The sequence below is a fragment of the Rattus norvegicus genome, chromosome 1 (assembly GCF_021556685.1).
Source record: "Rattus norvegicus strain SHRSP/BbbUtx chromosome 1, alternate assembly SHRSP_T2T, whole genome shotgun sequence".
Lineage (NCBI taxonomy): Eukaryota > Metazoa > Chordata > Mammalia > Rodentia > Muridae > Rattus > Rattus norvegicus.
The window spans coordinates 49712170-49737077 of NC_141534.1; the positions used below are offsets into that span (position 1 = coordinate 49712170).

Consider the following 24908-nt stretch of genomic DNA (forward strand, 5'->3'; position numbering starts at 1 on the left):
AGGCGAAGAAAAGGGACACAGATAAGATTTTACAGGTTGTTGGCAATTGTATGAGGTTGGAATCAATTTTAACTTGATTTCTTTAATATAGTATTTAAAACATCCAGCTACCCTCCAAACGTTTCATTCTTGAATGGTGATTAAAATCCAAGTAAATTCTTTTAAGTATGCTATTCCAGTTTTAGAGTAGTATTTACTTGGTAAGCATTTATCGACTACTTAGCTTTGTCCCTGGTGTGTAATATTTAAGGGGGCTGGAGAAGTACCTCAACGGGTATAGTGCTTGCCACGCAAGTAGTAGAACCTCGGTTTGGATTCTGGCACTGATACAAAAAGCTAGGTGTGGAGCTAGGGGCGGCATGGAAGGTGAATTTTGGGGCCTGGATGGTCAACTAGTCTAGCCAAAAGGGTAGGTTCCAGGTTCAATGAGAGGTAAAAAGCTGTAGAAAAGAGACATCTGGTGTTGACCTCTGGCCTCTAATGCACACATGCACAGTTGCACACATGCACAGTTGAGTGCATGTGTGCACATATAACACAGAAATGTTTTAAAATATGTTCAGATTTTAAAATAGGTCTGACTCTCCTTTGCACAGAACTGAATGACTTCATCATTCAACTTGACGAAGAAGTAGAGGGTATGCAGAGCACCATTCTAGTTCTTCAGCAACAGTTGAAGGAGACTCGACAGCAGTTGGCACAGTACCAGCAGCAGCAGTCTCAAGCTTCTGCTCCAAGTACCAGCAGGACTACATCTTCTGAACCTGTGGATCAGGCAGAGGCCACAAGCAAAGACTGCAGTCGTCTGGCAAATGGACCAAGTAATGGCAGCTCCTCCCGCCAGAGGACGTCTGGGTCTGGATTTCACAGGGAGGGGAGCACTCCTGAGGATGACTTTCCTTCTTCTTCAGGGAACGGTAATAAGGCCTCCAACAGCTCAGAGGAGAGAACTGGCAGAGGTAGTAGTTACATAAACCCACTCAGTGCGGGGTATGAAAGTGTAGACTCTCCCACGGGCAGTGAAAACTCTCTCACACATCACTCAAATGACACAGACTCCAGTCATGACCCTCAAGAGGAGAAAGCAGTGAGTGGGAAAGGTAATCGAACTGTGGGTTCCCGCCATGTTCAGAATGGCTTGGACTCAAGTGTAAATGTACAGGGTTCAATTTTGTAATATTTTTCCAGCAAATTTTTATACAGTGTCATTTAATTGGGGGAAGGATACTGTCAAAAATTAATGCATACTTTTGTCACAATTTATACCCTTTTGTGGGTGTGTTTTTGTTTTGTTTGGTTCTTTTTTTTTTTTTTTTTTTTTTTTTTTAATTGCTTCAATACCTCTGCTACTTTGAAAATTGTAACAGTTAATTACTTTGAACATTGCTAAAAGGACATTTTGTGTAGGGTCAAGTTATTTTTATATGAGTTAATGTGAAGTTGTAAATGGGAATCTATAGCAGTGACGTCTGTATAAATCTGTCTATCTAGAACCTGTGCTGTCAGGGCACTCTTCCTCACGCTGTTGTTACTCATGCACCATTCAGACTTGTTAGAGTAGATGTGGGCTTAGGACCGCCGAGTGTGCCCAGTACAGTAGTTTTATCACTAAAGAGTTGGATGTGAGTCCTATAGTAGTTTCAGCGTTAGATAGTTTTTCCACCATACATCTGTGCATTCATCTTTAGCTGAACTGAATGTTTAAGAAATCCGTGTGCATAGTTACTAAGTTTTTATGAATTGTTGTGTCCTGTTAATGCATATTGCCCTGTGACTCCAGTATATCTCACCTGTACTGACCAAACCTAAATAAAAATTTTTATTGTAACTCCTGGGGTTTTTCCTTTTGTCTTGGGTGTGTTTAGCAGTTGTCCTTTATTTTCACTGAATGGCTGAATTCCTACTTACCCTGTAACATATACAAAGGTCAAATTAAAACAGTCTGCATTAAGTCTATGTATCTAATTTTAATTTGCACTTTTCTTTGCAGAATGAAGTGGGAGTTTGACTATAGTTCAAGGGATTAAAAGCTAATTTTTAGGTTTTAATTGAAGAGCAATTTGTTCTTGAGATCTGATTTTTCAGGGTTGAGGTGTATCTTTACTACTCAGAGACATTTGCTTTAAAACACTGCTAAGGAATATCCTGAGTGTGGGTGTGGACATGAGAAGCAAGTACCCTTAACAGCTGTGCCATCTCTTCCCTTTCTGCCCACCTCCTCTCTTCCTCTTCCCTACCCATGCATCTGCCAGATTTATATCATCCTTAGTTTGCCATCGTTCTTTTCATAAAAGGTGGCAATGACAATGGGGACCCTCCAATACTTCTGTAACACTTAGAGGACTAAATTGTTCCCTTGACAACATCTATTCTTACGCTGGCAGGTCACCCAACCCGTGATTCTGAGATCAGCCCTTAATGTTTTCCTGCCTCCCTTCACACTTTTGAATAAAAGGAAGAAAAGAAGAAACAAACCTGAATGGAGGAGGACAGTCTTTGAGGTTGCTGTGCCAAATATTTGGAGATTGGAGCCAGAAATGATGAGCCTGATGGTTTTGCAGTAAGAATGTAAATCATAAAAGCTTAAGTATATAGTTAGGAATGTCAGGCTAAGGCAACAAGCTTGGTTAAATACAGCCCTTGGAAGTAATTTGAGAATAGGGGTGTGGCTCAGTGGTAGACTGCTTACTTAGCATGGTCCCAGCCCAGGTTATCCCAAAAAGAAAAAAAAAAAAATTTATGGGCAAAAAGAATCAAAAGTAGCACTAAGTCTAGCATTGGAAGATGGCCAATTGTCATAGCCTCAGTTCTGTGAGTGAAAAGTTGATTGTGGTGGTAGCTGTTTGATGCTGTTTAATTGAAACACTTTTGAGAGAATGAAACAGGATTGAGAAATGAAGGCCAATCTGAAGCTACTATGTCAGAGTACTAGTATTGAGAAAATGAATGTGAGCATGTGTAAAATGTGCATATTAGAAAGACACTTTAGCAGATGAGCTTATCCTTTCAACTGTGTTTAATATGGCTTTTGTAAAAACAATATTCATGAAACAGCATTTTCCTGACAGTTGGACTTCTGTAACTAATCATGAAACAAGCCCTGAATGATTGAAAAACTCCTTCAGGACAAATAGCAGTCTGTAGTACTACTAAATTATTTTCCCCCCAGCCTAATTGCATATGAATCTAGATCTAAGTGTTATTTATGAAACAATTGTAGGGGCTGGAGAGATGACTCAGCAATGAGGGGCAAGTAGTGCTCTTGGAAAGAACTTGGGTTCCATTGCCATCCACAATGCAGCTCACAACAATCTATAACTCCCAATTTTAGGAGATCCAAAGCCCTCTGCGGTCTCCATAGGCCCCTGCACACATGTGCACGCACACATGCACAAATATTTAAGAAAAAAATACTGGGCATCGTGATACAAACCTTTAATCTCAATACTCAGGAAGCAGAGGCAGGAGAATATAGTTTGGAAGTCAGTTTGGTCTACATAGTTCCAGACCAGCCAAAACTACATAATCCCTGTCTCAAAAACAAAAGAGCTAAGCAGTGGTGGCGCACATCTTTAATCCCAGTACTTGGTAGGCTGAGACAGTGGGTCTCTGAGTTTAAGGCTGGCCTGGCTTACAGAACAAGTTCTAGGACAACCAAGGCTACACAAACTTTCTCAAAAAAAAGGGAAAACAACAGTAGAAAAAAGTTTAAAACAGCAACAATAAAAGTATTCTAGCTCTCGGCTTCAGGTAAAGATTAGAATGTGACCAGTAGCAGTTTCCTTCTGCCCTGTTTCCTCTGCCTGTTGCCATGCCTTTCTGACATAATGGACTATCTCTTTGGAACTGTAAACCAGAATAATAAAATGAAAACAGAAAAGTAAAAACTATTCTCTTATTCTTTACTCCACTCATTATCTTTGGCTTGCATCTGGCACATCTCTCAGTAGACCATTATAAGGAGCTAAAATGAAGACTTCTCTTTGATCATTCAACAAAAGCAGTTGGCACTGCATACTCCCGGTGAAGCCTCCAGGAAGGAGACAAGTGAACACACACCTTGTCCTTAGAAGAAAATATTCCTGCACATTTTTTCATGATTGTTTATGTGTGGAGGCCTGAGATCAATGTCTGAGATCTTCCTCAAGAGCACTTACTGTTCTTCCAGGGAACCAGAGTTCAGTTCCTAGGACTTACAGGGCAGCTGACAGCCTAATCCAGTCCCAGAAGATCCAACAACCTCTTAGCCTACTCATGTACTGGTTTCTATCTTCTTTTGGGGCATGATTGATTTGTATGCCAGCAGGTAAGCAATACAGCCAATCTAACTTGCCCAGCTTGTTCCAGTCCACGGATCTAGTCTTGAGACTAGAATTATAGGTAGACCTTCATATCCACCCAACATTTACCTCCAGTTTCTCTCAGAATCCAAACTCTGGTCCTCTTGTTAGCACAAATGCTTTACAGTTGGTGAGCAAACTCCACAGACCTGTGTCTCAAGGGGAAACCAAGGCTCATGTAGCCCCGTGTCCCCTTGAGCTCCTCATTCTCCTTTGTCAGTTTTCCAAATGCTCAGCCTCTAGGCCCATGTCACCACCCCACTCATATCCATGTACTCAATGCACAGAACACGAGGAATACATTAGTGCTCGTTAGCTTTGCTACCTAAACTGGTAGGCATAGATAATAAGACAGTGTAAGAAGGGGTCCAGAGTCCATTGTACAGCATGATAGAGAAAGCTAGAAACTAAGAATTATTTGGTTAAGTACAAAGACTAGGTATAAGAGCAGAGGGTAGAATTTAGGAAGGCTTCCTGGAGGAAGTAAAGCCTAAATGGAGTTCCAGAGATTTCTAGCTTAGCTAACAGAAGGTCACATTACTCCCTGTGACTTTCTTCAGTCAGAAGAAATAAACAAAAGAAGTAAATATGAGTTTGGGTTAGATGTGATAAGTTGTCATAGAAAGTTTAGAGAGGGCCAGTCTGCTCACAGGCAACAAAGTTAGGATTCCAGAGTTGTTAGCATAATGGGTGGTGACTGAAGTGATGGGGTGGGTGGACATGCTGTTTCCCAGGAAGCTGCTGCAAAGTTGGGTGAGGGGCAGTCAGAGTAAAGCCACAAAGGGGACTGGAGAGTGGCCAGAGTAGTGGGAAAGTAGAGGGCACAGGGTGAAGAGCACTTAACTGCCCCTGCAGAGACTGGGTTTGGTACCTAGCAACCACGGGGTAGCTCACAACCGTCTGCGATTCCAGTTCCAGGGGATCCAGCATCCTCTTCTTGCCTCTGCAGACACTAGGTTCGCGTGACAGTGCACATACATGCATGCAAACAAAAACACATAAAAATAAATCATCGTTAAAGAAGGAAGCAATGTAATAAACATGGGGTCTGGAGAGGTGGCTTGGGAGTTAATAGCATTTACTGTTCTTCCAGAGAACCAGAGTTCGGTTCCTAGGACTTAGAGGGCAGCTGACAACCTGTTCTAACTCCAGTCCCAGAAGATCCAACAACCTTTTCTAGCCTACTCATGCACTGCATGGTCACACAGTACCCAGACATATACGCAGACAAAACCTCCATAGGCATAGAATAATACATCTTTTTAAAATGTAGGAAGCATGGAAGCATGGGAAATCCTTTGCATATCTTGGACCCCTGAGGAAACAGGGAACACAATCCAGAATTTAGCCTCAACTCTAGAGCCTACTTATCCATCTTATTTGATCCACCTGCCTCTCTCAAAATCTTAATTTTTCAGTTTGCTTTACTCCTGAAATAGGAGGATATACCAGTTGATCAGTTGTTGTTTGGTTTGTTTGTCTTTCTTTCTCACAACCTGTGGTGCTGTTCTCTTACTCCACTGTCCACTGACCCACTGACGGCAAGACTTGCCGAGAAAAGACTTTCCTTCCACCACAGAATTCTGCTTTCCTAAACAGACAGCATTCTCTGAGGGCCAGCAAGCTGCAGCGGTAAATCAGGATGACTCTCCTTTCAAACCACTGGGAACACTGCAGCTAGGGCTGTGCTAGGGTTGGGACTGGGGGATGGCCAGAGGGTATATGCAAAAGGTATGAATGACACAAGACAGTAAGTACTTACTTTGGTTGAGTAAGTACGAAAGGATTGGACAGCAGAGATACACTGCTCTAAGGATCTCTGTTAGTAAAGAGGCTACGCGCTCAAAAGCTGTCAGCGATGAGGAGGAGGACCTTCCAGAAGAGACTGGAGATGCCAATCCGGAAAAGGTTAAGCTAGGTCCAAAAGTTCACCTAGAAAAAAAAAAATCTCACCCTTGGGCCGTTTACAACCGACCCCACCTAAGACTTTTAGACCAGTCGTCTGCACACCACACCGCTCTTCGACACCCCTAGACTGTCTACCTCCAACACAACATCCCTGGATCCTCCACACCCCAAAACCCCGACATGGCCATGTTGCATAGAAACCCCTTACCCCAAATTCCGGGACTTAGACCCGCCCAGCGTCCTGCGCAGGCGTGAGGAGGCGTGGCGTGGAGGCCATAGTTCCGCCCCCCAGCACGGCCTGTCAGGCTGGAAGAAGTTTTACCTCAGTCGCAGAGAGCGCCGGGCTGAGAGCTAGCAGACCTCGGAGCTACAGGATGAATGCAGGCTCGGACCCCGTCGTCATCATCTCAGCGGCGCGGACCGCCATAGGTGAGTGTCCCACAGGGTCACATCGGCCTGCGACCCACCTCCCCGACAGGTGCGCGGAGACCCGAGCTCGCGTGACAGGGAGGGGGCGGCCGGCCACCGACACCACTGCTCAGTGCCCCGCGCCTCGCCCGAGGCCCCGCCTCTTGTGCTGCGATTGGTTCCTCCCAGTAGAGCCACCGCTCTGCCAATCTCACCTATTGGCTGGCGTTGGGACGCGCTCTCTCTCCTGATCGCTGATTGGTCCGCTCAGCGGTGCACCATTGATCACGCTGTGGTGGCGGGGGGCCGGGAGCTGGTGGTCTGAGCTCGTCCTCCAGGCAGGCCTTGGCCTTAGCATTGTCCTGGAAGTCGCCATCGCCGTTTCCCGCCTTGGCTCCAGCCGTTTTTATTTGGAAAGCATGTTGTTCCATCCACCCCCTCCGTGGTCCTCAGGGTGCTCTTGGTTCAGATGCCTTCCCTCTTCCCCATTCCATTATAGGTTCCTTCAATGGTGCCCTGTCCACCGTGCCTGTCCACAACCTGGGGACAACTGTTATCAAAGAAGTCCTGCAGAGAGCCAAAGTGGCTCCAGAAGAGGTGTCCGAGGTCATATTTGGACACGTTTTGACTGCAGGTAACTCTTCAATAGCCCAGGACAGGTCTGGTTCATTAGAACAGAACATTTATGCTCGCACACCCTATCACCACCACCACCACCACCACCACCACCACCACCACCACCACCACCACCACACATTGCTTTGGAGTTCCCTGTGCTAGGATTCTTTCTGTCCCTCCTCCTTCCTGTAGCTGAGGTCAAAGCTTCCTTATGAAAGTTTTCCTGAGTGATTTTAGACCAGTGGTGTGACCGCCTTTGCATTGTTAGGAGCAGGGCCAGCCTGATGCACGGGAAAGTATGCATAGTTCTCCACATACCCCTAAAATGTCACACAGTCAAGAAAAGTGTGTGGGCCTGACACTGTGCCAGAGCTGCAAGTGAGGCTGCAGCAGAGCCCTTGTCCACTTGTCATGAGATAGGCTGTCCCTCACTCCTAGGGGACTCTCTGGAGGAAGAATGCTTCATCTTACCTCTGATTTCTCCTGGGTTTGTAGAGCAGTGACTACTGTGGTCAGTTCGTGTTGATAATCGATTTGGGACCTGGGTGTGTAGCTCAGGGGTGAATTGTGCGGTTAGCGTGCATGTGGTCACGAGTTCACTCTCTTGCCCTGCCCTGTGCTCTCTCAGCTCACATGTGAATCAACTGTAGAGAAAATTGTTAACATTCAATACCAACTTCCGCTCTTCCTCTGTCCGAGACCATTTGTATGTGTGTCAGTTGGACATTCATATTTGAAACACTGGGAGCTACAATTGTTTTGATTTCAGATCCTCACCCCCTGGATTTTGAAACGTCAGTATATATGAAGTATTGTCGTTATAGAACTTGATGTCCCAATCTTTATCTCAAGAAACCAGGTCCAGCCAGCTGTCCTTCATAAGCTAGGTGGAAGAGCAAAATGGATAGTAAATAGCAGAGAGGGGAGATTTATTTAATTTGGTTAAATTGGGAGGAGATCCATGGACCCCTCCCCCAACCCATGTCCATCTTCATGCCCCGAAGTGAGATTAAACTTTAAATAGATGATTGGAGATTTGCACCTCTAAACAGTCTGGTCATGTTATCACCCCACCTACCACCATTGACCCATTATCTTGGAGCAAGTCCTCAGAGTGTGTGAAATCTTTTTTTCCTAGGAAGAAAGATCTCCTTTGCCTTGTACCAGGCTTCAACTTCTTCCTTCTCCCAGCATGAGATTCCTAGGGGACTTCCAGTTTTGGAGAGTCCGTTCTTCAAAAGTCTGATAGATTAAGGAACCCCAGTGACTCTCTTAGCACTTACAGAGATTGCTTATTTGTTAAGAAGCACTGTTCTTGTAAAGGACCCAGATTTATTTCCTTGAACTCTCTTGGATTCTTAGAGCCTTCTTCACTCTTCTAGGGAATCCAGCACCCTCTTCTGGCCTCTGTCAGTATCAGGCACCTTCAAACAAACAAACATACATACTGTTCATGGAAAACACTCATCCACATGTATATCTCACTAGGTTGTGGTACTGCATGCCTTTAATCCCAGCAGTCATGGGACAGAGGCCTGTGGATTTCAATGAGTTCAAGGCCAGCCTGGTCTACAGAGCGAGTTCCTGGACAGCCAGAGCTACATGGGGGAACCCTGTCTTGGAGGGGGCGGGGAATATTATCTTCATCTTCATCTCTGCAAGGACGGCTATATCCTGGCTGGAACCCAATCCTGAGTAGAAAATTTCGTCATCATCATTTATAGACCACCTGTTATATTCATAGTTACAACCTAATCTAACATTCAGGAATATGTGTATATGTATTCCCTATATACAGAGCCTGAACACAAAAAATGTTTATGATTTAAAAGTTTGTGATTTTGTACATGAGACCAATTTCATGTGCCCCATCTAAACATGGACACGTTTGTTCTTTTGTACTGACCAAACTATGAGTCAGACTACATCGTGACTTTAGCAGGACAGTGATGGGACAGTGATGGGTCGTGCAGTGGCATCTCAGCACTCATGGTGGTCTGTCAGTGTAACCTCAGCACTCGGAGGCCTGCCGCTGAGGATCAGACGAAGGCTGAGCTGCAAGCAAGGCCCTTAGAAGGGAGCACAGGAAGGCGGGGATGTTGTAGAATACTTGCCTAATGTTCGCAAAGCTACTAAAAAAGGAAGATCATAAGTTTCACATCCAGAGCATCTGAGATTTTTAAAATAAAGATATTTGACATGTATTTTCAAAGTTTGGGGTTTACAGTTCACCTTTCTCTTTTTTGTTTGTTTTATTTTGTTTGTTTGTTTTGTTTTTGAGACAGGGTTTCTCTGTAGCCCTGGCTGTCCTGAAACTCACTCTGTAGACCGGCTGTCCTCGACCTCAAAGACCTCGACCTGCCTGTTTCTTATTCATAATCATTCTTATTAAAGAAGTGCACCATCACCACCCAGCACTTAAAAACAAATTGTGTGTATATGGGTACTTTGTCTCCATGTATATCTAAACATTCCTAGTGACTAAGGAAGCCAGAAGAAGACATTGGATCCCCTGAGACCATAGTTACAGACAGTTGTACTATGTAGGTGCTTGGAATCAAACCAAGGTTCTCTGGAAGAGTAGCCAGAGCTACTGAATAATGTCTCCAGCCCGTTTTTTTTTTTTTTTTTTTTTTTTTTTCTTTAAACATACACAAATATCAGATGCCCTAGAGGTGGAATTGTAGGCAGCTGTGAGCTACCTGATGTCGGTGCAGGGAATCAAACTCAGTGCCTTTACAAAGACTATTGACCCATCATCTCTCCATCCAGAACATGGTTTTAGAAGCAAGGGATAAACACCGTCTATGCCAGGTCTGTCATGGGGCTTATAGTCTACTGAATTAGCACTATCAAATGTAATACTCATTTCTGAACCCTAAGTACTTTGAGGGTAGGGAGTGTGTGTGTGTGTGTATGTGGGTGTGGGTGTGGGTGTGGGTGTGGGTGGGTGGGTGTGTGATGTATGTTATTTGCTAAATATTTACATCATTTATTGTTTAAAGAACAGGTACCATATTTAGTAATATGTTTACTGAATAGTATTTTATTAGTTTAATTTTGAATTTTTGACTTTTTAATTTGAGACATTGAAAGGCTTCCTTTCAACATATGCAATCCTTGAAGCAAACCTGTTACCTTTAACTCTCAAGTCATTGGATTACAGGCAGGAGTCACTGTTCTAAGCCACAAAATTGTCTGATGCCCTGGCCTGTCTTAAACTCACACCTATCGCTTCCTCCTGAAGGCAAAGATTAAAGAGATGAATAATTTTATGTGTTTTTTACTTCTAAACAAACCTCGGATTAGTGGCACTAATTAGTATAGTTACTGAGTTTTTGACAGTGTCTCATTAGTATTTTTCTAATAAACATAATAAGGAAAGGTCATAGATGTATGCGTATTTGGAACTTCCAAAAGAGGAAACCACTCTTTTTCTCTGTCAGACAGTGTGACTGATAGCATTTCAGAGTTTTGACTGTCACTTTTCTACTTTTAAGGAAGTGGAATTTTTGTTTGTTTATTTATGTGGGCAGCTGAAGGAAATCTTAGGTGAATTGTTGGTTCTAATTTTGTTAAGTGTATTTAATTTCATTTTTACTTTCTGAGAAAAGGGCTTACTATATAGTGCAGTCTGGCCTGAAATTCACTCATAATGTAGTTCAGAATACCATTGAACCGACCAATTGGTTCATGTTTTTCTCAAACTTAATATGTAGCCCAAACTAACCTCAAACTTAGTGAGATCCTTCTCCTTCAGTTAACAAAATGCTGGCATTACAAGTGTGAGCTACCACACCGGCATGATATAAAGCATAGCTTTTGTGCATAGGTTTCCTCCTTAAATAACCCGTCTCTCTCCCTCGTTATCTTATACCCTGAACCTGGGAACACAGCGTTCTGCATGCCTGGATTCTGCCTCTGTTTACAGGAGTGCAACTAACTGGCTGTTACCTTTGGTCTTGATTAAGTTTCTTGCCTATTAGGAGGAAAAGTCAAGTTCTTTCTAGATCTGAAGATCATAAGGTTCTGTGCTAAGGTCTCAGGAACACTTTATGGAGGAGGGAGCTTCTCTCTGAAAAACCTACAGGCTTCTCTGCTGCACGGGCTGAGAACTGCAGACCCTGAGGCCTCTGTGTTCCTTCTTCCAGGCTGTGGGCAGAATCCTACTCGACAAGCCAGTGTGGGTGCGGGGATCCCCTACTCGGTGCCAGCATGGAGCTGCCAGATGATCTGTGGCTCGGGCCTAAAAGCCGTGTGCCTTGCAGCTCAGTCCATAGCCATGGGTGACTCCACCATCGTGGTTGCTGGAGGCATGGAGAACATGAGCAAGGTAAGTGCTGAGGTGCTGCCCGCCATCCTGGTCAGCCGGGGCCATGTCCTCTGAGGAACACAGAAAATGACTCAGCCCGACCCTGCCTGAATGCATGTTGCTCCCCAGGGAGGATGAGAAATCCCATGTGAAGAACAGCCTATCAGCCAGGCAGCCAGAGGAGAGTATAATTTCTCTAAGCTGTTGTTCCAGAAGCTTACTGTACTTTCTGAAATGAACCCACAAGATTATTTGGTTGCTATCCCTCCTTACTCTGTATGTAGCCAAGGCTAGCTCAGGACTTGCTGTGTAGCCTAGGCTGGCCTTATAAATGCTTTCCTCTCCTCCTCTGCCTCCACAGTGCTGAGACAAAAGCATGTGCCACCATCCCCAGCAAAACATTCTTTTAAATCTTTGTATAGTTCCCAACAGTCTAAACATCTTAAGTTGTCTTCCTTAAAATCTTAAAGCTTTGAGAAAGCTCCTTTTTCTCACATCAGAAGAGTTAACAAACATGACTCGTGCAGCACATTCGTTTTGAGAACATAAGAAAAGTCAAAGGTAATCCACAGGCAACAACTTCTGAGGGGCGTCATCCTTAGGAAGTTGACACCAAGGTCACTAAGGCCCTGTCATCCAGATTTATAATTCAGCTCTCCACTTGTTATCAAAGAATAAAAATTAGATGGTGCAGTAAAGGTCCTGACTAATTATCCTGGTGAGCTCCCCACGATTTCCACTTGAGATGCTGTCAAGTTATCACTCCCCATGGTGAGTTGTTTCCCATCATGCACTACAGTCTTTCTCCTCTTCTTAAAAAAAATACAGTTGTGGTTTGGTGGTGCACACCTTTACCCTCACATGCACCCACCCTTATGGAGGGCAGAGAATGGCTTCCTGGAGATGATTCTTTCCATCCCACCAAATGGGGACTGAACTCAGGTCATCAGGCTGGGTGCAAGTGCCTGAGTGTCTGACCCCTCTCACCAGCACTACCTTCTTACTTTTTTTCTTCCCCATGTGTGCGTGTGTGTTGGGTAAGGGGTATACACATATATATGTATATATGTGAGGAGTGTGTGTGTGATTACTTTTTGAGCCCAGGTTTTTCTGTGTAGCTTTGGCTGTCCTTGAACTCCCTTTTTAACCATGCTGGCCTGAAACTCAGACATCTGCCTGTCTCTGCAGCCTGAGTGCTATGCTCAAATGTGTGTGCCACCATGCCCTGCTACACCTATGCCTCTAGTTTAGGCAGTGTCCTTTATACCTTGGACTAGCCTGGAAATTCCACATGTAGACCAGGCTAGCTTCAAATTCACTGAGGTCCACATATCACTACCCACCCAAGTGCTACCTAGCACTACCTTTGGTTTTGTGGAGATGACTCTAAATGTACTTTGAACAGAGAGAAACAATGGGGCATGGCTCTGCTGTTTAGAAATCCCTAGTTCATTCTGTCATCGAACTTTCTGAGAGACTGACCCACAGCTTAAAATATTAGGGCTTGAACAATTTAGGTAAGGTCTGGGAACCATGAGCGTACCGTTCCTGCATACAGCTCATCCCTACAAAATGTTCCTCTAATTTTGACCTGGAGCCAGAGCCCAGAACCATCCATTAGAATAGACCAGACCATATCTGCACATAAGCACAGGGAGCCTCGGCAGTATAGAGCTGCACTCCAGATCCTAGACCAGAGGGAGACAGGAATCAGGCTAAGTTGGTTTGGACTTGCTTTTCCACTGGAAGGAGGACTCAAGTCACACATTGCCAGTTAACCTTCTTGTCATGGCCCTTGGTCAGGAGGGATCCCAGGAGACAGACTTCACTGACCTCCTAGAGGGTAGGGAGAACATGTAGCAGACACCCATGGTGAGGCCTGCCAGGCCCTGCTCTCCAGGAGCTGAGGCTGAAAGCTGTGAGCTCTGGAGCTCAAGACCAGCCTGGATCACATGTAAGTCCTTGTCTCAGAAACCAAAAGAAAGAAGGTAGCTGAGGATCATGGAGAGCTGCTCCTCTGCAGGAGGCTTCCATCCCCATCTCTCTCACCAAGTGCTGTCCTTGAAGCTGGCACTGCATCGGAACAGCATCTTCTTCCTATGCTCAAGGTCTGACCTCGGAATCCACAGTCAGAGACCTAGTGAGCTTAGCCACTGCAGAGCTCAGGAAGAAGCAGGCTGAAGGTCACAAAGAGAATGGAGTCCTTCTGGTTAGATGTGCTAACCTGCATACCAGCCCCCAGGGCTGGTGTGAGTAGTCACAGGAGCCAATACAGAGTCAGTGCTGTTATTCCCAACCTAAAGGTGGGAATACTGATGACTGGAGCCACCACTTAGATGCAAGGCTTTTGTTTCTTTACTTCTTAAAATTTTACTTTCAAAATTATGAGTTTAATTATATCATTTTGGTTTTTTTTTTTGTTTGTTTTCAAGTGTTTTCCCTCCCCACCGTGTGTGTGTGTGTGCGCGTGCGTGCGTGCGTCTTTCATTCCAGAATCCAGATAGCTCTTGGGCAGGTGCAACCCATTGGGAGTTCAGAGTTTGTACCATTCTTACACAGGCCCATGTTCATGTCCTAGCATCCATGTCCTGTACCCAACTGCCTATTACCTAACTCCAGGTCATCCGCATGGCCATCTTTGACACGCACTCACATGGTACACATAAACTCCATGCACACACACATTATATCCTTTGAAAGTAGTACAGGAGTTAGGTTTCTATGCCATCATCTCCTGAGGTAATCCTTGTCCACCTTGAAGGAAATACTAGAACCACAAGGAATTAAGACACAGAATGGACAGGTTTGATGGAGAGATGGAAATTGACAAGGGCTAGAGGAACAGATTCTAAGAGAAGGCAGGTGGGATTGTCTGCTGACACCAGGAGGTTCCAGGTCCTGACCTGGGAGAGCAGGTAGTGGGGAGAAGGGCTCGATGGGTAATGAAGAGGGAGGAAGTCCAAGGCAGACCCTCCTGGGTCTGAGAGGATCCTGAGAGGAGGAGTGACAACCGTCCTAAGTCTGTTCTTCCTTCCTGCGTCAGGCCCCTCACTTGGCTCACCTGAGATCAGGAGTGAAGATGGGTGAGGTGCCACTCGCCGACAGCATCCTCTGTGATGGCCTCACAGATGCGTTTCACAACTACCACATGGGCATCACAGGTAAGGCCGATATGCCTGCAAACACTAGCTTTCAAAAGGTTGACAATAGTATGTGACAGTGAGGCTCATTTATATAGACTCTGACTGGTGGCTGTCCCACTTCCATACATCGTCCACCATCTATATGGTCAGGAAGCTGAGGCATACAGTAGTACCCAGAGAGTCACAGGCTGTTGTGTCGTGGAAGCTTCATGGAGCTTCCCTAGATGGCCTGATGCAGAAGGCTTGTTGTAGTTGATCATTGGTATGATAAGACTTTGGTGACTAGACCTTGTATACAGCTAAGAAGAGCTCATGCCTTCCAAATGTATGTGGCTCATCTATTCTATCCTTAAAGTTCCCTGTAGTGCCAGCTGAAAGTCCCATCCACATGTTACTAGCAGAGGCTAGGTACCAATATAGTCAGCCACAGACAAGGTAAGAAAGCCGAAAGAGGAAAGGAAAGCAGGATGACAGATTTTCACCAGATTTTAGAGCAAAAAGTGAGACAGTAATAGAAAATGGACTTATAAACCGGAAGGGGCAGCAAGGGATTTCCTGAAAGGCACGTGTTACTAATGAATGCCTGAACTACCAGCAGCAAGATTACTAAAGCAGCTGGAGAGGTTGTTAAGTGGTCAAGAGTACTTGTTCCTGCAAAGGATCTGAGTGTGGTTCCCAGCACCCACATCAAGTGGCTAAGAACCGTCTGCAGCTCCATGTCCAGATGATCCTGTACCCTCTGGCCTCCATAGGCACTACATTCATAAGGTACACATACTCATAAGCTAATTTATCCTCACACATATAACAATAAAACTTACACATAAATTTAAAAAATTACAAAAAAAAATGTTTAGGCGACATAGCCAGGCACAGTGGCACACACCTTTAATCCCAGCACCTGACGTGTAGTAACAGACAGATCTGGAACTTTTAGATTATCCTGGTCTAACTATACTCAGTGAGTTTTCAGGCCTGCCAGGGATATGCCACATGTTGCATGAATGCTAGTCTTTAAAACAAACAAAAAAACCCCAACAACTTAAAAAAGGTGACACTGTGTGTAGTTCAAGGTCTGGAGAGGGCTCAGCACTTAAAAGCACTTGTTGCTCTTGCAGAGGACCCAGGTCAATTCCTCCCATCCACAGAGTGATTTCACCAAACCTGGTGCCCTGTTTGGATCTCCAGGTTTACTAAGCAGGCATATGGTACATACTTGCAATGAAATGCAGTAAATAAATTAATTTTTCAAAGAAAAAAAGGTGTATTCCCAAAGGTTTATCCTCTCCAGGAAGCTGATGGTAGAAGGCATCACATCCTTGGGAAGTTCAGCCAAGAAAGACCTCAGGCCACGCTGAAAGTGGTGTGCACTCTCTTCAGTGTGCTCCTCCTTAAGATACCTTTTCCTTGATCAATGCTCTGTAGTGGTGAATCCTTGGTGTGGAAGAATGTTTTATTCTTCTGGATCGATCCTTGTAAGAGATGTTCTGTCAGATAAACGAATGCTTCTCTGGTTGCACACAATTGTATCACTAGTCGTGTGTCTAGGTGCTTGTCTCCTATGTTGACAGTTGAAGCAATTGGGGAGTCAAAACAATACCTTTACCATATGTAAATATAACTTAACCAGAAGTCACATTTGACTGAGTTAAATAAACTGAAAAGTGAAAAATGTTGTTCAAAGCTGACAGGAGTAGCCCTGGGTCTATGAGAAGTAGGAGTCATGAATAAGGGACTAGGGAAAGACTACAAGCATACACACAGGAGACAGGAAGGAGAGAGGTCTCGGGATGTGACAGACGGGGAATCAAGCTTTCTCTGCTCCAGTGAGACAATAGAAGGTCCCATGGATCCTAGTTGTCCTAGTAGCTAGCCAGTTGCTTGTTTGATTTTTTTCTTTCTTTGTTTTTGTTTGTTTGTTTTTGAGACAGGGTTTTTATGTGTATCTCTGTTAGTCTTAGAGCACGCTTTATAGACCAGAGTAGCTTCAAACTCAGAAAGACCCACTTGCCTCTGCCTCCCAAGTGCTGGGATTAATGATGTGCTCCACCAGTCCCAACTAGCCAGTTTCTTAGGTGATATCTAGGCTACCTGCATGTACATCACCAAGATGATTATTAAATATTTAGGTCCTGGGACTGGAGAGATGGGTCAGAGATTAGGAGTACTGGCTGCTCTTCCAGAGGACCCAGGTTCAACTTCAGCACCCACATGGTAGCTTACAACTGTCTGAAACTACAGTTCCAGGGGATCTGACACCCTCACCCAGGTCCCTGAAGCACCAATACACATTTAAAAGTGTGTGCGTGTATGTGTGTGTGTCCAGAAGCTAGGGGTATAGTTTAGTGTTAGAGTATTGGTTTAGTATGTGCAGTGTCCTGGGCTCCATACAAAACAAAAGTATGAAGAAACATGATCTCCAGGGGTAGCAAGCATAATGGATTATCAAGTATGCCAACAAGACATTATCCAGTGAGGAAACGTAGACAACATGATGAAAGGAGGAGCCTCTTATCTGTTCTTCACAAATATCAAGGTGTGGGTTAGAGAGACAGCTCACTGATTAAAAGTGCTTGCTGCACTTTGAGAGGACCAGAGTTCGGTTCCCAGCAACCGTGTCAGCGCTCAGTTCCAGACATCTGATGCCCTGCTGTGGCCCCGCAGACAACTGCACACAAGTGCATGTATAGACACATAAGGAATAATAATCCTTTTAAAATTAAAAGAGGATATCAAGGTTAAGGAGCATTGTAGTCTGAAATGGAGATATTGATAGTGAGGGGCACCAGTCCTGAGCAGTGAGTGCCTGAGCTCACCGATCTGCTGCCTACTGTGTGCCATCATGGCCGTCCACATGCTTTACTCCTGAGTCTTCCTACAACCAAAGGTCAGGTCTGAAGGTAAGCCAAGAGGTCATATTCATGTTACATTTCCTGATGTAAAGAAAGTGAGAGAGAAGACCTGCTATAGTTCTCTCCCTCCACCATGTTCATCCCAGGGTCACACTGAAGTCACCATGCAGGCAGCAGTCATCTTTATCCTGTGGGCCATCCACAGGGGGAAAGGGCAGTCTGTGGACTTGCACTTTCTCTCAGAAGGTTCATATACGAGACGGTAAATAAAAGAGGCAGAAGTATCGGTGGTGAATCTGGATACAGATTTCTGGAATTTTACAGACATAGAAAGGGAACAAGTCATAAGTGTCAGTAACCTCATCGACCAAAGCCCAGCTCATGAATATGCTCTTCTTGCCTTTTCTTCTTCTCAGCTGAAAACGTAGCCAAAAAATGGCAAGTGAGCAGAGAGGCCCAGGACAAGGTTGCTGTTGTGTCCCAGAATAGGGCGGAGCATGCGCAGAAAGCTGGCCACTTTGACAAGGAGATTGTGCCAGTGCACGTGTCTTCTAGAAAAGGTGAGTGGGAGGCCCCAGGTAGGACGAGCCTGTGTGTAGGTGTGAATGATGCCCGAGAGGACGATGTGGAGGGACGTGTGGATTTAGGTGTTTACAGGTTGAGCCTTACACATCTGAGTGGGGGAGGGCAGGGAGTGATGTGTTGTGTTCTGAGACATGCATGGTCTTGCTGTGTAGCCTGGATGGCCTACTGCTCACTGGGGACCAGGCTGGGCTCCAACTGGTAGGTGAGCCTCCTGCTTCTACCTGCTGAATGCTGGGATTACAGGTGTGTGCCAGCATATCTGGCTGGAAAAGACGGTCACCTCAGCAGGATACAGCCACACAGGGAACTGTCACCTTCAAAGTGTCCACAGCTGAGAAGTGGAGCACCAGGTCCATGGTTCACATAGACCCGTCTCCTATGCAGTTTAAATGACACCTTTCCAGGTGCTCCCATGTGATTTGCGAGGAAGCATCTTGTTATCTTAGTATGATCTGAAGCAGAATCTGACATTGGTGCCCAGCTCATACAAGGAGGATGGCACCTCCTCTGGCCCACTCAGTTGTAACTAGCTACATGCAATGACCCCAACCTGTGTCCACACAATACAAAGAAGGGTTGTCTGGATTTGAAACCCAGGGTGAGTGACTCACGAGGCGTTCTCCTGGGAGAGCATGCAGTAATTGTAGTAATTCCTACTGGATGGAAGTGGTAAATGGTAAAACATTTCTTCCAAATGTCACGCCTCCTGATTCTGAGAAGTCCCCAGTCCCGAACTCTGCCTTCTCTGTACTCATTCCAAGTAACTGGTTTTGCTCCCTGCAGGTCTTACTGAAGTGAAAATCGATGAGTTTCCTCGTCATGGGAGTAACCTTGAAGCCATGAGCAAGCTGAAGCCTTACTTTCTTACTGATGGGACTGGAACGGTCACCCCAGCGAATGCATCAGGTTTGAGTTCTGAAGGGCACTGAGGAAAATACCAGCTCCAAGGAGGTCTCCCAAGTGAATATGTCTTTCTAACAACATGATCCCTAAAGCTGGGTTTAAGGGAAACCTTTATAGTTTCTGTATACTAGGCTGTTTACTTAACCTATACTGAATGAAGGATTTGCTTTCTTGACATCTAGACTAAACATAAAAGTTTAAACATAATAAAATTAAAATTCCGAAGTTGTGGTGGTATACACCTTTAATCCCAGTACTCTGTGAGTTCAAAGCTAACCTGGTCTTACAAATTTAGTCCAAGGCTTCACAGAGAAGAAAAAGAAAACCCTCTGAAGTTGCCAGGCCTAGAGAAGCACTCCTTTAACACCAGCATTGCACCAGAGCTCTGTGAGGTTGAGGCCAGCCTGGTCTGCCTAGGGAATTCCAGATCACTAAGGTTAAGAAGACCCTGTCTCCAAAATAGAGGGTGGGGGTTTCAGAGGTTGCCTTCACATTTGGACCTGTGAATGAGCCTAGGCTTGTTTCTTCAGTATCCTTCTCCCTCTCTGTTATCTTGTAATATTGTGAGGTCCGTACCACACTCCAGACTTGACCATTTCTAAGTCTGAGGAATCATGGCAAACAGAACTCTTTGGCTGGCAAAATGTCCGTAGCTTAATGCTTGCAGGTGGAAAGCAGGCCCTGGGTCCGTACCTGAAGGGAAGGAGCACTGTAGACACCAGGTCACTTGTTTACAGGAATGAACGATGGTGCTGCTGCTGTGGTTCTTATGAAGAAGACGGAAGCTGAGAGTCGGATGCTGAAACCTTTAGCACAAGTGGTCTCCTGGTCACAAGCCGGTGTGGAGCCTTCTGTCATGGGAGTAGGACCGATTCCAGCCATAAAGCAAGCTGTGAGTCTTACTCTGTAGCCTTTTAGTTGTTTGGTTTGCTTGTTGTCTACCTGTCTGTCTGTCTGTGACAGTGTTCCTGATAGTCCACGCAGCCTTCATACTTAGGGTGACCTTGAAACCTTGAACTCTTAGTCCTTTAGCCTCTTCCTCCCAGCTACAGAGACCCCAGGTTTGCACGTATACATCTATCTGCCTCATCTTTGCAGACCTCCCCTTGGCTTTGTTAACCTTGAGGTCAGCCGACCTGTCAGGTCCTGCAGGACAGTTAACGAGGGGTCCGGGATACCTGGAAGAGAATGGGGGACAAGAGACTGACAAGAGTCTGATCAAGGGGACAACTTGTATTTTTCCCCAAGTCTGAATTTATACCGTAACATAGGTAACAGAAGGAGGGGGGGAAGTAGGAAACATTTACGCAGGCTAAGGACACAATATTCGTGTCATCAGAAAAGTCACAGGTTTGTCATATCTATTAGTCAGCAGGATGTTGGTCTTTCAGAAAGGTTGCAGGTCATCACATTCTTGACGTCAGATGTACTTCTCAGCAAGGTCACAGCTTTATCATATTATTATTTTTTGTAATAGTCTTCTGGAACTGGCCGGGGATTTTCCAAGAACCCAGTCATACTTACTTCTAACCATAGTAATAATAATAATGGAGGGCTCCAAGGGCATCGCTCCCACACCGACCTGCAGCTCTGTACTAAGCACTCCTTTGCCCCTCCATTCCCTTCTCCACTCTGAAGTGTAAAGCTGTGCTGGGTCTTGTTACTGTTTGCCTTTGTAACCCTGTGTTCCCCAAGCCCAACGTGACTTGAGTTTGCTTCCTTACATTTGGATCACGTACGTGTGTATGCATTTGTGACGTTGGGTTTGTATAAAGGCGGAGGATACATTGGGTATTATTTCATCTTTAAAAAAGTCTACGTAAATGAGGGCTAGGGAGATGGCTCTCTCTCTTCTTCGCCTGCCTGCCTTGTGGGACTGAGCCTCTGCTAGATCCTTGGACTTCCATTCACAGCTGCTGCTGACCATTGTTGGGGAGTTGGACTACAGCCTGTAAGTCATCATCCAATTCCCTTGCTATAGAGACTTCCCATGAGTTCTGTGACTCTAGAGAACCCTGACCAAGACAGCAGTGGTTAAGGGCACTGGCTGTTCTTCCAGAGGTCCTGGGGGAGAGTCGCAGCACCCATGGAAGGTAAGGACCATCCATAACTCCAGCAGTAGAGGATCTCAGGGGTTGTTCTAAAATACACAGCACCACACATGCATGTGATGCACTTGCTTACAGACAGACAGACAGACAAAACACCCATACACAAAACAAAATTTAAAAATATTAACTACGTACATTGTTAAGTATGTGTCTGTGTCTTATCTGTGTATGTGTCTGTCTCTGTGTGTATCTCTGTCTCTGTGTGTCTGCCTCTGTATCTGGGTGTGTCTGTATATTTGTATTTGTGTGTGTGTGCGTGTGTGTGTGTGAGTGCATGTGCGTGCGTGTGCATGTGCGTGTGCATGCACCCGTGTTGTGTGTGTCCCCACATCTGCCTAGAGTTCTCATTAAAACACTAAACAAAAAGTTAGACCAGAGGACCAAAGTTGAGACATTGCACTTGACACTGTTATAAAACAGGGAAATCCAGTCAGTCATCAAGGGCTCCAGAGTGAACGATAGTTTCATAATTTCCATGTTTATTGTCTTTGCTTTCTGGGTATAATTTTCTCTGATCATTGATTTGTTTGTTTGTTTGTTTTGAGTAATTGTTTTGTAGGCATCCACTGTTAAGTGGCTTTGGACTGTTAAAGAGACTTTAGACTTCCAACACACTACAACTTTTATTGACTTTGAACTTTTAAAGTGGCACGGTATTTTATACTATGTTATTAACATGAGACTTTAGAGACACGGAGTAAAAAGTTTCGGTTTAAAAATGATGCTTCTGTGTCACTCAGCGAGCAGTGGTTTGGTTTGGTTCAGAGGGGCCTTTGTTTTTCAGATATTATTGTTTCTTTGTGAAGATGGGATCTTAGTGAACAGCCTTGGCTGTCCTGGAACTCGCCATGTAGACCTAGAATTGACGGAGATCCAGCTGTCACTGCCCATTTTTATTTATTTCTTTAGTGTGTGTGTGTGTGTGTGTATGTGTTCGTGTGTATGTGTGTGTGCATGTGTGTGTGTGCCTGCGTGTTTGTGTGTGTATGTTTGTGTATGTGCACACGTGGAAGTGTGCGTGCAGTATGTGTATGCACATATTTGTAAGGATGCCTGTGAAGGCGAAAAGAGGGTTTTAAGTCTCCTGCACATGGAGTTACAGGCAGTTTCTCAGGCTCCAGAGGTCTGCCCTTCCCAGCCTTCAGCAGTGTGGTCATAGGTGCACCACCATGCTCTGTGCTGTTCTTTTTGTTGCTGTTGTCTTTTTAGTTGGGTTTGGGGCTGACCTCAGAACATTTGCACTTTACCTACTGAGCCATCTCGTCAGCCCCATGTCAGCTGTTTTACATCATATTTTCTATGCATAGGTGTTGTGTTTGCATAGATGTTGCGATCCCCTGTGTGTCAGTGGAGGTGTCGGATCCCCTGGCTCTGGAGTTGTGGTCTGTATTAGGAGCCTCCATGTGAGTGTGAGGGAACCAAACCTGGGTCCCTAGAAGAGCAGCTAGTGCTGCCTGCCATCTCTGCAGCTTCCAGATCCTTCTAAGTCAGACCCAGTGTGCTGTATTAACTGCTCATAACAGTGGAACAGTTAGACCTAAGGGACTTTTAGCATGCATTCTTTTGGTTTTGAGGCTGAGGCTTGCTCTATAGCCCAGGCTAGCCTTAATGTAGACAGCTGCCCTACCTGAGATTCTGAAGTGTTGCTACTATAGGTAGGGTTGTGTGTGTGTGTGTGTGTGTGTGTGTGTGTTTGTGTTTGTATGTATGTATCTGCGCGTGTGCGTACAAGAGGTGTGTCTTTAAGGAGTATATTACCTATATCTTTTCTTCATCTAAATTAACATTGTGTGTGCGAGCACACACACGCACACACTTGTACCTATGGAGGCCACAAGAGGGTGTGTGATACCATAGAACTGAGTTACGGGTGAGCATGGGATCTGAGGTTTGGTCCTCATGATAGAGCATCAAGTGTTGTTAACAGTGAACCATCTCTCCAGCAACTGAAGCATAATTTTCTTAGTAATGAATGGTTTGATCTCCCTTACTCCTTCCTGTAGGTTGCAAAGGCAGGCTGGTCCCTGGAGGATGTTGACGTGTTTGAAATCAATGAAGCCTTTGCAGCAGTGTCTGCAGCAATAGCTAAAGAACTTGGATTAAGCCCCGAGAAGGTAACCAACGTGAAGCTGTGTTTGCCCATGAGCTTGCACGCTCCGTGTTTAGAGCTGTGAAGTATAAGAAATGAGGTCATTCCCCATGACTGCTCACCTTGGCTAGAGATGAACAAGCACAAGTTAATTTTCAGTTGGGTTTTTGTTGCTTTTCACAGCAAGGAACTGAGTGTGTTAGGTCACATCAGAATCAGTGGAACATTCTAGAAACAGGGGAGGCAGCAGGTGTCACACAGGCATTGCTTCTTCCTAAGGTTTACAGTGAAAGTCGAGTTTCAAAGGATAGTTTGCTAGCATAACACTGGGGGTAGGGTGGGGTAAGATAAAACAGGTATGAGCCTGTGTTCAGAGGACTGACTTAAGACTTAAAGCTCTTCATCTCTACAGGTGAACATCGATGGAGGAGCCATTGCCTTGGGACATCCTCTGGGAGCATCTGGCTGTAGGATTCTAGTGACCTTGTTACACACCCTGGAGAGAGTGGGTGGGACTCGTGGTGTTGCAGCCCTGTGCATTGGGGGTGGTATGGGGATCGCAATGTGTGTTCAGAGAGGGTGAGCCACCACCCTTACAGTTCTCATTAAAACACTAAACAGAATGTGAGACCAGAGGACCAACCTGAGGACAGGAACCCAGGTCGACAGCTTGCTGTACTTTAGTGTGAGACACCCAAGGCTAAGACGTTGAGACATTGCACTTGACACTGTTATAAAACAGGGAAATCCAGTCAGTCATCAAGGGCTCCAGAGTGAACGACAGTTTCATAATTTCCATGTTTATTGTCTTTGCTTTCTGGGTATAATTTTCTCTGATCATTGATTTGTTTGTTTGTTTGTTTGTTTTTGAGTCAGGGTCTCACCATATAGCCTGAAAATCGTTTTGTAGATGAGCTTGGCTTCAATTCCCAGAGATCCACCTTTCTGTGCCTCCTGAGTACTTGAATTAAAGACATGCACCGTTATGCACGGCCCCCAATATGATCCATTCAAGGAATGGGGATGTGGCTTCTGGTTTGAACTTCAGGCTCTTCGCTCAAACACCCCTGCTTGCTTGTTGTCTTGTGGTTTCCCATTGATCAAATCAAGACCAATCCTGTAATGGAAATTGGATTCAGTGACCTCTTCTAAGCTGAGGTGGTGGGGTAGGTATTCTAGCTATTCTAGTCAGAAGATTGGCCGTTCCAACAAGTGTGCCTCTGGGTTGTTAGAAAGTGAGCAGCAAGCGCCTTCAGTGCATTTATTTCTCTGCTTGACCAGACAGGATGGTACTTGCTTCAAACGTCTACCTTGACTTCCCCAAAATGATGAACTGTAACTGGAATTGAAAGCCAAATAAACTCTTCCCTCCCTTGCACTGCTTCTCATCAGTGAGTTTGATCATGAAAAGAGAAACAAAGCCAGAGCTTAGGATGTGGTAAGGACAGCCAGCTTCAACAGAGAAGCCTTAGTTTGCAGCATGTTACTGAAAGGTCACTTTGGGATCATTTCTGATAAGCCGTATGTTACCCAGATGAACCTGCAAGGGGGAAGTCACATGTGCTGTGGAAATCATAAGCAAACTATAATAGAGATTGCAGAAGTCAGTTATTGAAGCCATGTGTCACATCTGCATGAC

At 45.1% G+C, this 24908-nt stretch overlaps 2 protein-coding genes and 1 long non-coding RNA gene across 10 annotated transcripts in view; 2 read left to right on the plus strand and 1 right to left on the minus strand.

Moving 5' to 3' along the window:
- The window catches only part of Wtap (WT1 associated protein), a 25169-nt gene extending 23341 nt beyond the window's left edge, over positions 1-1828 (plus strand). For all 7 annotated transcript variants that reach the window (XR_015635236.1, XR_015635234.1, XR_015635235.1 and 4 more), the window contains 1 exon segment: positions 597-1828. Coding sequence is in view for 3 of the 7 variants with exons in the window: in NM_001113542.1 (NP_001107014.1) it covers positions 597-1177 (581 nt within the window). In the remaining 4 variants the exon portion in view is untranslated.
- On the minus strand, positions 1301-6815 carry LOC102553528 (uncharacterized). 2 transcript variants are annotated; one of them, XR_015649284.1, is made up of 3 exons: positions 6571-6815; positions 6103-6272; positions 1301-5292 (listed from the first exon to the last, which is right to left on the minus strand). It is a non-coding gene; the product is annotated as an uncharacterized LOC102553528 (long non-coding RNA). The 2 variants fall into 2 exon arrangements; XR_015649285.1 differs by lacking the exon at positions 6571-6815 and adding an exon at positions 6457-6486.
- On the plus strand, positions 6597-24647 carry Acat2 (acetyl-CoA acetyltransferase 2). The gene is given in 9 exon segments (NM_001006995.1): positions 6597-6677; positions 7156-7290; positions 11426-11607; positions 14630-14747; positions 17998-18141; positions 18950-19072; positions 19807-19961; positions 23184-23294; positions 23682-24647. Coding segments are annotated over 9 exon segments (1194 nt in total). The 5' UTR covers positions 6597-6622; the 3' UTR covers positions 23853-24647.
- Positions 24648-24908: the final 261 nt, after the last annotated feature.